General features: G+C 39.7%; 1 protein-coding gene across 4 annotated transcripts in view; it reads right to left on the reverse strand.

The window, feature by feature from the left end:
• Positions 1 to 2,595: 2,595 nt before the first annotated feature.
• BRCC3 (BRCA1/BRCA2-containing complex subunit 3) overlaps positions 2,596 to 15,648 on the reverse strand; it is a 1,142,218-nt gene continuing 1,129,165 nt past the window's right edge. For all 4 annotated transcript variants that reach the window (XM_044057507.1, XM_044057509.1, XM_044057508.1 and 1 more), the window contains one exon: positions 2,596 to 6,139. In XM_044057507.1, the coding sequence (XP_043913442.1) occupies positions 5,988 to 6,139 (152 nt within the window). In that variant the 3' untranslated portion in view covers positions 2,596 to 5,987. The remainder of the gene's footprint in view (positions 6,140 to 15,648) is intronic.

Genomic DNA, 15,648 nt, shown 5'->3' on the forward strand with positions numbered 1-15,648 from the left:
ATATATCTGCAACCTCAAGGGAAGCACCAAGATCTGCTCAGAACTGGTGGTCAAAGACACCACATACACAAACACCGTAGATATAGCCAACCTGCTGGCAGACAGCTTCAGTGAAAATCTCACCCTTCTGTCCCCCCATTAATAAATCAAGACATCCCCAGCATCTGACCCCCTCCTCTTACCTCTAGGGAGCAAGTCATCACTGCCTTCTCAAAGGCAAAAAATAAAGCCTCCATGGGACCCAATAACAAACCAGGCTGCATCCTACATGAACTCAGGCAGGAACTTGCAGCATCATTAGGCACCCTATTCAACCAAAGCCTAAATACCAGCTTCATCACAGCCGAGTGGAGGACAGCCACTGTCATCCCTTTGCACAAAGGTGGAGTGTCCACCGATCCAGGAAATTATAGACCCATCAGCCTCAATAGCTTGATCTGCAAGGCCATGGAGCATATTATTATGGACCTACTTAACAAGAACATTGGCAACCTCGAAACACTCAATCCCACACAGTTAGGTTTCATTAAGGGAAGGTCATGCCTGTTAAATTTGGTTGACTACTTTGAGAAAGTCACCGAAGCCATGGACGAGGGAAAGACGGTGCACACCACTTACCTTGACCTGGCAAAAGCCTTCGATACTACTTCCCACTTGGGTATAACAGATAAACTCTCTCAACTAGGATCAATCCATGTTACCAAGATAGGTAGCAAACTGGCTTACTGATAGAACCCACCTAGTCAAACTAGGGGAATACATTTCAAGCAATTGACCCTTAACAAGTGGTGTACCCCAGGGATTGGCCTTGGAGCCTTTGTTATTTGGGATATACTTTTCTGAGGTGCAGGCCAAAACCAGTGGGCTACAGCTGACCAAGTTTGCAGATGACTGTAAGCTGGATGCTGTCATCAATTCCCCTTGTGGTGTGGAAATCCTCCAACAAATGACTGGTGCCACAAACAAGGTCTCAAACTGAATGCCAAAAAATGCATCATCATCCCCTTTAGGGAGAGTGACATCATAAGGTCCTAAGCACACAATCAGTCATGAGGGACTTGGGCACTCAGGTTGATAGCAAACTGACTTTTGACCACCATGTTGCTTCTGTGGTATGAAAAGCCTTCTACATGGCCCATCTCATAAGTAAGGGTATCTCATCCAGGGACAAGGAGGTCATAACATCCCTGTATTCTTCCCTTATAAGGCCCATTATTGAGCACAATGCCCCTTTCGGCATGTACCTTGCAAAGCACATGCAGCAGCTGGAGAGATCACAGAGGTTCCTCACCAGGAGAATCCAGGGCCTCAAACATCTAAATCTACATGCTAAATACTTCTAGCAGCACATGAAAAAAAACAATAAAACAACTACACAATGAGTCCCTTTGTGCATTTCCCAACTCAGACAGACCAGGCAAACAACCCCCTGCCACAAGATGAATAAACCCAGTCCTCCTATGTAAAAAAAAAAAAAAAAAAACACAGTGGAAGGGACCCCCCCCCCAAGTGTGATGCTACCACAGACCACTTAAACAACTAGCTGGAAATCTCTTGGTGAAAGCAATTTCATGTTAGTCGTACAGGAGTAACAGTGCGAAGAGCACATGTAAAAGCAGAAAACAATAGTAATCACTCATAATAATTGAAGTGCGATTTAGCAATCAAAGGAACTTAGGTCAAAAATGAAGGTACGCAAGTGAGACAAAGTTAGCTGAATTTATATACAGGGCTGTGGTTACTTACAAGATTGTAGATGGTGATATTACATGTACACTTTGGAACAAAAGTTGACCTATGGTGACAGTGGTCAAATCAAAGGATTATTTTGAAAGTCATGGGAATCATTAGTGTTTATTGTTTGGAAAGTCGTTAATAATGTCACTTGCTAGAGTATAGTTTGTGTACCATGCATGAGGACTGTACTCTATGACTGGCATTAGTATTTGTTAAATAAAGCTAAAAGAGGATCCTGATCTAGAGACAGCAGGCTTGGGCTCTGAGTCCATTACCCATTTTTCATTTGCCCGCCTAAAATGTCTGCACAAGCTGTTTAGCTAGTCCTTATAGTGAGCTTCTACTACTGTTGAGATTACCTCTTCAGTGACGACAGGCCCCCAAATTAAAGCCCTAGTAGTAGCAGTATCACTGATTATGTTCGTCTTGTCTGTGGTGATCCTTATGAAGTCAGTCATATGTGGACAGCCTATACTTCCTAGAGCAGGAACGTTCCAAACCATGCATGCTACAAGAGAGCCACAGAGTGCAAATGGTAAGAAAGAAATGGGGCTGATATAGTGCCCAACTCTGACCTTTTGACGATCGTAACAGTGCATGAACTAAAGAGGCCATATCCTTATCAGCACAGGGGGGATGTGATTATTAAAAGAGCAAGGGGAGACAGAATTACAAATAACTATGAAAGTGGTTCAACCCAATGCAGAGGGTCTTGAAGTAAGGTAATCTAGCCTTCTAAACAGTTTAATCCAAATCGTATCAGCAAACCACACTGAAGCAGAATTCATACTTTTGTGAATCTACTTCTAACAGTAATTAGACATAACACTGGTGGGGAAAACATACAATTTGTCAAAATATTTTTAATTTTTTTAATGATCCAATTCATGGTATTTTGGTGACTTCAAGCCAAAAATGCACTTAAGCGCATAGCATTAAAATGGTAAACCCTTGTCAGTAAAACAGGGAAGTAAAAGAATGAAGAATGTAACTATCATTCAGGTTTAACAAGATATAAAATAAAATTGGTTAAGAGTAACAAAGTAAATAACTACGATTCTGACAGTAGTGTCATTCAAACTACTGTCTGATCGACATTCCCAGTGCACACCACAGAGGTGCTGAAGACTTGCTTATTCTTTGAACATCACATCCTTTTATCAAACCATAACATGTCAATCTAAGGTACGCTCTCACCTCAAAGGTTACACAAGTACTTGCAAACATAAATCACAATAACATATTCTGGACGATATGTTGAAAATGTTTCAAATTCTACAGCAAAGTAAGCGTACAAGTAGCAACTCTTTCTCTCTATATTTTAAATGAGACTTTACTGTTATTACTACTTTATTAACAGTATCTGTGCTTCCACTGTCATTCCATGCTCTGATGTCATCATGCTCAGCTTCTGACTCATCTCGCTTCTGTTCCAGGGAAATGTAACTGAACAGGTGCTGCATGACAAGTCAGTTACTTACAGCACGGATTCACATAGCAGGACTCCTACAAGGGCATTAGGATTAAATTTTACAATTGGGTAAGTGAGGGGACAAAAAGAATCCCATTGATACAGTGTATGATCTTTGCCTAAGCCTCTGACTCTGTGCCTCACAGAAGAGGGCAGGACTAATAATGAATCTGGGGAATGTACTCAAAAGTGCTGCAGTGGGGTGAATCAGAAACAGTCTGTTTAGCTGTGAGAAGGGAAATCTCATATGAAATGACAACAGATAGTGGAGTGCCAGAATCTGAAGTCTTCAGATCAGCTCTGTTAAACAAATCTACATCAGCTATCATAATGGGTTTGGAGATCATAAATCATGTGCTTTTTAATGCAAACACTGGTGAGTGAGTCACATAATACAAATATTGGTGAGTGAGTCACATAATGCAAACACTGGTGAGTGAGTCACATAATGCAAACACTGGTGAGTCACATAATGCAAACACTGGTGAGTGAGTCACATAATGCAAACACTGGTGAGTGAGTCACGATGAGGATACCAGGGCAAGTATTCAGTGGGGGCAGCATGGTAGAGCAGGAAGAAACAAGTTCAGCAAGATTTAATGAAAAGAAGTACAAGGTTACATACTTCAGGAGATAAGCCATAAAAGCACTCAATAGTGGTGGGCTGACCAAGCAGAAGATGAAAAGTTTCTGAGTCACAATCATTGCTGGGTTGACTCATAAACAGACAGCATGACAAGGTAGTGCTGAAACCCAATAAGGTTCTGGGTGACAGTGTGAGGGGTCAATAGCAGAAATTCCGAAATGTTTCTACTGCGCAGTGCACCCATAATGCCATGGGAGGAGCGGCTTCTACGTTTCTGTAGGTCACACAAAGGGGAATCTGGCAGGTACAAACCTTGCAGTGCAGATAACGAAATGCTGAAGGGTATGGAAGGGCCTTTGTATTAGAGTAAACGTACAAAGCTGATCATGTAAGCATCAGAAGACAAAACAAAAATGTTAGATATAACCCTGACATACCATACTGTCATGGGAAAAATTGCAGGGCTGGAAAAGAAGATTGGGGGGCACTGACATACGTGAATGAGTGACAGATAAAAGGTGAACACTTCAAGTTACAGTTCAACAAAAAAATAGTACATTAAGAAGAATGTATTAGTGGCCTGAAATACACTGTCTATAACATCAGAACTGTACGACTCCTCATAGGGGTAAAAAGGTACTTGGCGAAAAGAAAAGGATGGAACAACTGTACAGGAAATGTGGCTTCAATATTTGGATTTTACAGCACACAGGGCTTACGTTGCAATTACATGTCCTGACATCAATTTTCCTATTCTAGAAGAAAGCAGCTTCACAAGTAGAAAAAGGGCGTTACGATGCAAGAAAAATAACGATGCAAGAAAAATAATGAAAAGCAACAAAGTTCAAAGCAAAATAGCTATGTAGCCAGTGCCGATGGCGTAGGAGGATAAAGCCATAGGGCCCAGGCGACCACAGTGTGAATATGGCTTTGAGTGCCTGCTGGATCTTAGGTGGGAAACAATGGGTATTCTTAATCCTGGGGGTGGAGGGGTAAGATTAGTGGCAATACAAAATATAGACCTATGGGTAGCAGAGTGGCCATCAAGCTGTGAATATGACAGTCCCTATATAATGAGTACATTGCAATTCCCAAGGAAATGTGGCTCACTTGCCCCTGTGCAGAGGAGGGGTTTGGGCCATATCAAATACACATTTTATGCTACTGAGTTCATAAACCACCACTAAGAGTGCCTGTACTGATGCCCCCCTGGCCAGATTGTGGCCTTACTGGGTAATACTCATTCTGGGGGAACAAGGGGCTGGCCAATGAGGGAAGCTTCACAGTAGTCATGCACAACAGCAGAAAGAAGCATAAAGGAAAAAATGGTGCATCAAATATCATGACACATTCCGACATCTCTGAAAAGGAAATGTACACCTGAACAATCATTAAACAGGCTGCCTGTTAAGTGGCAGTGATTGTTACATAGGCCATCCAGCTTTGTACTGACCCCTGCCACATTCAAATTCTGTAATGTCAGGCAAGTATAATGTCACAGTCATGAAGTGATGTTAATAAACCAGCTCAAGAGTATCATTACCTGTAACTCTGGAAAGTACTGTGTCACCCCCTCACCAACCGCTTTACCTGTTCTTCTCCAGATCTTCCTTTAGGTTATATCATTAACAACTGCTGAATACTCTTCTGAAGTATCTTGTTGATTCTTTGGGAAACAGATGATTACCTCACAGCATGATATCAATTTGAGAGAACAAACTTAAAGTGGTGAAGTCACATCACTTGCTCAGGTATGTAAAGCACATGTAACTCCAGTCCAGGTCTGTCTAACAAGATTATTTTTCTAACATTTTAAAGAAATCAAGCTGTATGGCTACCACACTATTTTTAACACAAATATACAGTGTCTTCTGTGTTTAAACCTGCACAGTACTAGGGGGAAAAGGTAAAATCAATAACTACGCCATGTGCAGAAGTAAGAAGGAAAAAAACTGTCTCTGTAGGCTGGTAAACATAGTACAAATAAAAAAAAATCCTTCTGTTCACTCAAATCAGATGGAATTTTAACATTCTCTGTGCAAAACATTTCCATGGTCTGAACACAACTTCTGATAACACTGAAGCACACAGTTGCCTCTATTTCATTCACTGCAAAGTTACATTTGAGATTTTCCTTTGGAGTCTCGATCTGATTTTGTAATGAGGAGTCACGTTTACTTCTTATAGCTTGTATCACTGAAGGCTGGCCAGTTCAAGTTGTAGCTGCTCTTTCTCTCTCTGAAGTTCTAGCAGACGCTGCTTGTTCTGATCCAGACGATCTTCCAGCCACTGAAGCAATGGGCCACTGATAGCTGACATTTGGCTACAAAGATTCTTCATGAAAACTAGGGGAAGACAAGCAGTCAGCTGTTAAAATTTTCATAAATATTTTTTTTCTAGGCAGAAGAACATGAGCAGTGAAATACAACATGATGTGGATCCCAAAAGGAATGAATCCATACCGTGGGAAGTGCTGCAGTAAGTCAAAAAGCAAACACAACTAAGCTGATGGCTAGCCCATCATTACAAAAGCAAGACATCCTTTCTCCACTACTGGTGACCTAGGTCTGGAATGATCTGGAAACAAAGCTGCCAGACGGTCAGCAGGGAAGCCACGAATATAGTAAGCAAGGGACAGTACTCTACTAGCAGGAAGCTGTGCAGAGTTCTTGGGCCAGCTTGACCTAGGTGAGATGGGAGGAAGGGTTTTCAGGGTTTGAAATGTGTGCAAGATTTGCCTATATGTCATACATATATAGGAGTGCAGACGTGCACACCACACAATGCAAAATAGCAAAGATGAAAAACAAGCCTAAAACGTCACTCAAGCCTCATGACAATGGATACCTCAAAGACAACTCAACACAAATGGTGTAGAAATTTGGGAAAGGAGCAAGGAGATTTACATAGGATTAGCAATGCTGTTCGAAAAATAATGCAGTGCTACCAAATGCTGACAACTAGTATATACCGCATGTTTTATACAGCAGTGCTTCTTTAACAGACCGTGCAGTCATTGCAAAAACTACCTGTGCTTTCAGGAATGAAGAAGAGGAGTTCTGATGAAGTCCTATATAAGAACTACCTGTGCTTTCAGGAATGAAGAAGAGGAGTTCTGATGAAGTCCTATATAAGAACTACCTGCGCTTTCAGGAATGAAGAGGAGGAGTTCTGATGAAGTCCTATATAAGAACTACCTGCGCTTTCAGGAATGAAGAGGAGGAGTTCTGATGAAGTCCTATATAAGAACTACCTGTGCTTTCAGGAATGAAGAAGAGGAGTCCTGGCGAAGTCCTATATAAGGGTTTGGATGAAAGGGCTTAACTGATTCGTAAGTGTTAAAGAACAGTAACTGCTTTTAAGTATTAAACATCTGGATGTTCGTACTTGGAAAGTGTTTTTGGTTCTTAGTCTTGGATTTACCTTCCCCTGGGCCAAGTGTGTTTGTCAGGTTCTTTGAGGAATGATACCATTATACACACGCTATTCAGAGCAGAATAAACACTTCTCGTCTTAAATTGTCCCCCCCAAACCTTCAGCCAATGTTTACTCCCTTGCTACAGTGACACATCATACATATGTTTATACTAGGTAATCACTCTGAAAACTATTACATGCCTTGTTAGAAAGTGATCAAGGGTGAAAATCAAACCATGTATGCTCTAAACTATGCGCTGTTTTCTAACCTCGGTTTTAAATGAAGCAATTTCATGGGGTTTCCATTTTCACTCAGAATTATTCATACTCTTTAATGAAACATCTACACTTAATTATAGCATTGTTTTAAAAATAATGGATACATTCTTAACATATTACATGAGGTGTAACAGAATATTCCATAACATTTACTTGGTTGTTTCATCTTTTCCACCACTCAGCTTTCAGTACAATTCAGGAAGATTCCACACCAGATGATGTTTTTGCATATCTTTTCGGATGCACTCCATGAAGTTATGCGCATGCCAGTTTACTCTTACCCAGTATGATCACAGTCATGGAAATCAGTACATAATGATGAAGATCCGTACCTAGGAGAACTCGTACCACTGTATGGCAGTTTGAAGAGATGGTCATCCACAGGGCGATGAAGGGTGAGCATATCGGATCCATCAAGGTGTACATTGTATCCAACAATAACAGCCTTCCTTGACAGGGCCTTGGTTGGATGAATCCAAAATAGAAACCCTTCATGGTCAAAGGAGGAGGGTATTTTTTTCACCAAACTGTGTGTGTGTGTGTGTGTGTGTGTGTGTGTGTGTGTGTGTGTGTGTGTGTGTGTGTGTGTGTGTGTGTGTGTCTTTACTGCTGTCTGGGGTAAGTGCATGTACTTAGCAGCACAGAAAATACTGTATTTAAAACATTTTTCTTTTCTAGAAGAGGACTAGGAGAAACTATAGAAGCTAGCCTTACATACGTCAGTCAAATTACATAGGTTCATAGGAGATTAAAAAAAAAAATTCTATCGGTTTGCTCATTTTCCTGCCATTTTCTGTTATTAGAATAGTCCGGATTTAGATCTGCTGAATTCAGTATTGTATTGGAATTTCTGAGTTGCCCAGACGTTTCTGTGATAGAGGGAAGCCTTTCTGCTGGTCACTGGGAGTGGTAAGCACTGAGCAGCCTATCTACCGCTAAAGGAGCGTTTTTCAGCTCTGAAATTGTACCTTATTGGCCGTTTTGGGCTGCATTCTACCCTTTTTAACTTTCTGCCTTAAAAAATGTGTTTGCGCGGGTTTGCTCTTGTTTTAGCGTCCTGCAGACGTCAAGAGCAGAAGAGAGGAGAGAGAGAGAATTTGGTTGATTCTAAGTATCTCCGTTTACTGTATTTGCTTAAAACTGCTTACTGTATTTTATTTTAGCCATTTTTAAAGTTATTTCATTTATTTCAAATGCATTTACTGTTTGTTGCCTCACACTCAAGTGCACTAGCCTGCTCTGTGTTTAAAGTGAATTTATTGTTGATTTAAGTATATTTATTTACTGTTTTCCTAAAATACGAAAAAAAAACTTTAATCTGTTTGCTCGTTTTCCTGCCATTTCCTATTACTAGAATAGTTCGGATTCAGATCTGGTGATTTCAGGACTGCATTGAATTTTCTGAGTTGCCCAGACCTTTCTGTGATAGAGGGAAGCCTTTCTGCTTATCGGTGGGAGTGGTAAGCACGGATCAGCCTATCTACCGGTAGATGGGTGGTTTCCAGCTTTGAAATTGTACCTTATTGGCCATTTTGGACTGCATTCCATCCCTTTCAACTTTCTGCCTTAAAAACCTGTGTTTGCAAGGGTTTGCAAAACGCACAGCGCCACCAAGCTGGGGTAAAACTATTTGCGGTGGCCAGAAAGGCTGCTCTTCAGATTCCCGTAGATCTTGCTATTTGCCTTCTTTTCTGCATTAAACAGGCTTATAAAGTCTAGCGCTTGTCCAAACTTCCTGTAGCAATTACTGTAGCACACAGACTGCTACCAGCACTAAACATTGTATAATAGAAACAGTCTCAGTACTTAATAAATAAGACTAGCACTTGTCCAAACTTCCCGTAGCAATTACTGCAGCAAACAGACTGCTACCAGCACTAAACATTATATAAAAGAAACAGTCTCAGTACTTAATAAATAAGTCTAGCACTTGTCCAAACTTCTCGTAGCAATTACTGTAGCACACAGACTGCTACCAGCACTAAACATTGTATAAAAGAAACAGTCTCAGTACTTAATAAATAAGTCTAGCACTTGTCCAAACTTCCCGTAGCAATTACTGTAGCACACAGACTGCTACCAGCACTAAACATTGTATAAAAGAAACAGTCTCAGTACTTAATAAATAAGTCTAGCACTTGTCCAAACTTCCAGAAGCAATTACTGTAGCACACAGACTGCTACCAGCACTAAACATTGTATAAAAGAAACAGTCTCAGTACTTAATAAATAAGTCTAGCACTTGTCCAAACTTCCTGTAGCAATTACTGCAGCACACAGACTGCTACCAGCACTAAACATTGTATAAAAGAAACAGTCTCAGTACTTAATAAATAAGTCTAGCACTTGTCCAAACTTCCCGTAGCAATTACTGCAGCACACAGACTGCTACCAGCACTAAACATTGTATAAAAGAAACAGTCTCAGTACTTAATAAATAAGTCTAGCACTTGTCCAAACTTCCAGAAGCAATTACTGTAGCACACAGACTGCTACCAGCACTAAACATTGTATAAAAGAAACAGTCTCAGTACTTAATAAATAAGTCTAGCACTTGTCCAAACTTCCCGTAGCAATTACTGTAGCACACAGACTGCTACCAGCACTAAACATTGTATAAAAGAAACAGTCTCAGTACTTAATAAATAAGTCTAGCACTTGTCCAAACTTCCCGTAGCAATTACTGCAGCACACAGACTGCTACCAGCACTAAACATTGTATAAAAGAAACAGTCTCAGTACTTAATAAATAAGTCTAGCACTTGTCCAAACTTCCCGTAGCAATTACTGCAGCACACAGACTGCTACCAGCACTAAACATTGTATAAAAGAAACAGTCTCAGTACTTAATAAATAAGTCTAGCACTTGTCCAAACTTCCCGTAGCAATTACTGCAGCACACAGACTGCTACCAGCACTAAACATTGTATAAAAGAAACAGTCTCAGTACTTAATAAATAAGTCTAGCACTTGTCCAAACTTCCCGTAGCAATTACTGTAGCACACAGACTGCTACCAGCACTAAACATTGTATAAAAGAAACAGTCTCAGTACTTAATAAATAAGTCTAGCACTTGTCCAAACTTCCCGTAGCAATTACTGCAGCACACAGACTGCTACCAGCACTAAACATTGTATAAAAGAAACAGTCTCAGTACTTAATAAATAAGTCTAGCACTTGTCCAAACTTCCCGTAGCAATTACTGCAGCACACAGACTGCTACCAGCACTAAACATTGTATAAAAGAAACAGTCTCAGTACTTAATAAATAAGTCTAGCACTTGTCCAAACTTCCCGTAGCAATTACTGCAGCACACAGACTGCTACCAGCACTAAACATTGTATAAAAGAAACAGTCTCAGTACTTAATAAATAAGTCTAGCACTTGTCCAAACTTCCCGTAGCAATTACTGTAGCACACAGACTGCTACCAGCACTAAACATTGTATAAAAGAAACAGTCTCAGTACTTAATAAATAAGTCTAGCACTTGTCCAAACTTCCCGTAGCAATTACTGTAGCACACAGACTGCTACCAGCACTAAACATTGTATAAAAGAAACAGTCTCAGTACTTAATAAATAAGTCTAGCACTTGTCCAAACTTCCGTAGCAATTACTGTAGCACACAGACTGCTACCAGCACTAAACATTGTATAAAAGAAACAGTCTCAGTACTTAATAAATAAGTCTAGCACTTGTCCAAACTTCCCGTAGCAATTACTGTAGCACACAGACTGCTACCAGCACTAAACATTGTATAAAAGAAACAGTCTCAGTACTTAATAAATAAGTCTAGCACTTGTCCAAACTTCCCGTAGCAATTACTGCAGCACACAGACTGCTACCAGCACTAAACATTGTATAAAAGAAACAGTCTCAGTACTTAATAAATAAGTCTAGCACTTGTCCAAACTTCCCGTAGCAATTACTGTAGCACACAGACTGCTACCAGCACTAAACATTGTATAAAAGAAACAGTCTCAGTACTTAATAAATAAGTCTAGCACTTGTCCAAACTTCCTGTAGCAATTACTGCAGCACACAGACTGCTACCAGCACTAAACATTGTATAAAAGAAACAGTCTCAGTACTTAATAAATAAGTCTAGCACTTGTCCAAACTTCCAGTAGAAATTACTGTAGCACACAGACTGCTACCAGCACTAAACATTGTATAAAAGAAACAGTCTCAGTACTTAATAAATAAGTCTAGCAATTGTCCAAACTTCCCGTAGCAATTACTGCAGCACACAGACTGCTACCAGCACTAAACATTGTATAAAAGAAACAGTCTCAGTACTTAATAAATAAGTCTAGCGCTTGTCCAAACTTCACGTAGCAATTACTGTAGTACACAGACTGCTACCAGCACTAAACATTGTATAAAAGAAACAGTCTCAGTACTTAATAAATAAGTCTAGCACTTGTCCAAACTTCCCAAAGCAATTATTGTAGCACACAGACTGCTACCAGCACTAAACATTGTATAAAAGACACAGTCTCAGTACTTAATAAATAAGTCTAGCGCTTGTCCAAACTTCCCGTAGCAATTACTGCAGCACACAGACTGCTACCAGCAATAAACATTGTATAAAAGAAACAGTCTCAGTACTTAATAAATAAGTCTAGCGCTTGTCCAGACTTCTCGTAGGAATTACTGCAGCACACAGACTGCTACCAGCACTGAACATTGTATAAAAGAAACAGTCTCAGTACTTAATAAATAAGTCTAGCACTTGTCCAAACTTCCCGTAGCAATTACTGCAGCACACAGACTGCTACAAGCACTAAACATTGTATAAAAGAAACAGTCTCAGTACTTAATAAATAAGTCTAGCACTTGTCCAAACTTCCCGTAGCAATTACTGTAGCACACAGACTGCTACCAGCACTAAACATTGTATAAAAGAAACAGTCTCAGTACTTAATAAATAAGTCTAGCACTTGTCCAAACTTCCCGTAGCAATTACTGTAGCACACAGACTGCTACCAGCACTAAACATTGTATAAAAGAAACAGTCTCAGTACTTAATAAATAAGTCTAGCACTTGTCCAAACTTCCCGTAGCAATTACTGTAGCACACAGACTGCTACCAGCACTAAACATTGTATAAAAGAAACAGTCTCAGTACTTAATAAATAAGTCTAGCACTTGTCCAAACTTCCGTAGCAATTACTGTAGCACACAGACTGCTACCAGCACTAAACATTGTATAAAAGAAACAGTCTCAGTACTTAATAAATAAGTCTAGCACTTGTCCAAACTTCCCGTAGCAATTACTGCAGCACACAGACTGCTACCAGCACTAAACATTGTATAAAAGAAACAGTCTCAGTACTTAATAAATAAGTCTAGCACTTGTCCAAACTTCCCGTAGCAATTACTGTAGCACACAGACTGCTACCAGCACTAAACATTGTATAAAAGAAACAGTCTCAGTACTTAATAAATAAGTCTAGCACTTCTCCAAACTTCCAGTAGCAATTACTGTAGCACACAGACTGCTACCAGCACTAAACACTGTATAAAAGAAACAGTCTCAGTACTTAATAAATAAGTCTAGCACTTGTCCAAACTTCCATAGCAATTACTGCAGCACACAGACTGCTACCAGCACTAAACATTGTATAAAAGAAACAGTCTCAGTACTTAATAAATAAGTCTAGCACTTGTCCAAACTTCCCGTAGCAATTACTGCAGCACACAGACTGCTACCAGCACTAAACATTGTATAAAAGAAACAGTCTCAGTACTTAATAAATAAGTCTAGCACTTGTCCAAACTTCCCGTAGCAATTACTGCAGCACACAGACTGCTACCAGCACTAAACATTGTATAAAAGAAACAGTCTCAGTACTTAATAAATAAGTCTAGCACTTGTCCAAACTTCCCGTAGCAATTACTGCAGCACACAGACTGCTACCAGCACTAAACATTGTATAAAAGAAACAGTCTCAGTACTTAATAAATAAGTCTAGCACTTGTCCAAACTTCCCGTAGCAATTACTGCAGCACACAGACTGCTACCAGCACTAAACATTGTATAAAAGAAACAGTCTCAGTACTTAATAAATAAGTCTAGCACTTGTCCAAACTTCCCGTAGCAATTACTGCAGCACACAGACTGCTACCAGCACTAAACATTGTATAAAAGAAACAGTCTCAGTACTTAATAAATAAGTCTAGCACTTGTCCAAACTTCCCGTAGCAATTACTGCAGCACACAGACTGCTACCAGCACTAAACATTGTATAAAAGAAACAGTCTCAGTACTTAATAAATAAGTCTAGCACTTGTCCAAACTTCCCGTAGCAATTACTGCAGCACACAGACTGCTACCAGCACTAAACATTGTATAAAAGAAACAGTCTCAGTACTTAATAAATAAGTCTAGCACTTGTCCAAACTTCCCGTAGCAATTACTGCAGCACACAGACTGCTACCAGCACTAAACATTGTATAAAAGAAACAGTCTCAGTACTTAATAAATAAGTCTAGCACTTGTCCAAACTTCCCGTAGCAATTACTGTAGCACACAGACTGCTACCAGCACTAAACATTGTATAAAAGAAACAGTCTCAGTACTTAATAAATAAGTCTAGCACTTGTCCAAACTTCCCGTAGCAATTACTGCAGCACACAGACTGCTACCAGCACTAAACATTGTATAAAAGAAACAGTCTCAGTACTTAATAAATAAGTCTAGCACTTGTCCAAACTTCCCGTAGCAATTACTGCAGCACACAGACTGCTACCAGCACTAAACATTGTATAAAAGAAACAGTCTCAGTACTTAATAAATAAGTCTAGCACTTGTCCAAACTTCCCGTAGCAATTACTGCAGCACACAGACTGCTACCAGCACTAAACATTGTATAAAAGAAACAGTCTCAGTACTTAATAAATAAGTCTAGCACTTGTCCAAACTTCCGTAGCAATTACTGCAGCACACAGACTGCTACCAGCACTAAACATTGTATAAAAGAAACAGTCTCAGTACTTAATAAATAAGTCTAGCACTTGTCCAAACTTCCCGTAGCAATTACTGCAGCACACAGACTGCTACCAGCACTAAACATTGTATAAAAGAAACAGTCTCAGTACTTAATAAATAAGTCTAGTACTTGTCCAAACTTCCCGTAGCAATTACTGTAGCACACAGACTGCTACCAGCACTAAACATTGTATAAAAGAAACAGTCTCAGTACTTAATAAATAAGTCTAGCACTTGTCCAAACTTCCCGTAGCAATTACTGCAGTACACAGACTGCTACAAGCACTAAACATTGTATAAAAGAAACAGTCTCAGTACTTAATAAATAAGTCCAGCACTTGTCCAAACTTCCCGTAGCAATTACTGCAGCACACAGACTGCTACCAGCACTAAACATTGTATAAAAGAAACAGTCTCAGTACTTAATAAATAAGTCTAGCACTTGTCCAAACTTCCAGTAGAAATTACTGTAGCACACAGACTGCTACCAGCACTAAACATTGTATAAAAGAAACAGTCTCAGTACTTAATAAATAAGTCTAGCACTTGTCCAAACTTCCCGTAGCAATTACTGCAGCACACAGACTGCTACCAGCACTAAACATTGTATAAAAGAAACAGTCTCAGTACTTAATAAATAAGTCTAGCACTTGTCCAAACTTCCCGTAGCAATTACTGTAGCACACAGACTGCTACCAGCACTAAACATTGTATAAAAGAAACAGTCTCAGTACTTAATAAATAAGTCTAGCACTTGTCCAAACTTCCCGTAGCAATTACTGCAGCACACAGACTGCTACCAGCACTAAACATTGTATAAAAGAAACAGTCTCAGTACTTAATAAATAAGTCAAATAAGTCTAGCACTTGTCCAAACTTCCCGTAGCAATTACTGTAGCACACAGACTGCTACCAGCACTAAACATTGTATAAAAGAAACAGTCTCAGTACTTAATAAATAAGTCTAGCACTTGTCCAAACTTCCCGTAGCAATTACTGTAGCACACAGACTGCTACCAGCACTAAACATTGTATAAAAGAAACAGTCTCAGTACTTAATAAATAAGTCTAGCACTTGTCGAAACTTCCTGTAGCAATTACTGTAGCACACAGACTGCTACCTGCAGTAAACATTGTATACAAGAAACAGTCTCAGTACTTA

The sequence above is a fragment of the Protopterus annectens genome, chromosome 15.part0, assembly GCF_019279795.1.
Source record: "Protopterus annectens isolate FY-2018-M chromosome 15.part0, PAN1.0, whole genome shotgun sequence".
Lineage (NCBI taxonomy): Eukaryota > Metazoa > Chordata > Ceratodontiformes > Protopteridae > Protopterus > Protopterus annectens.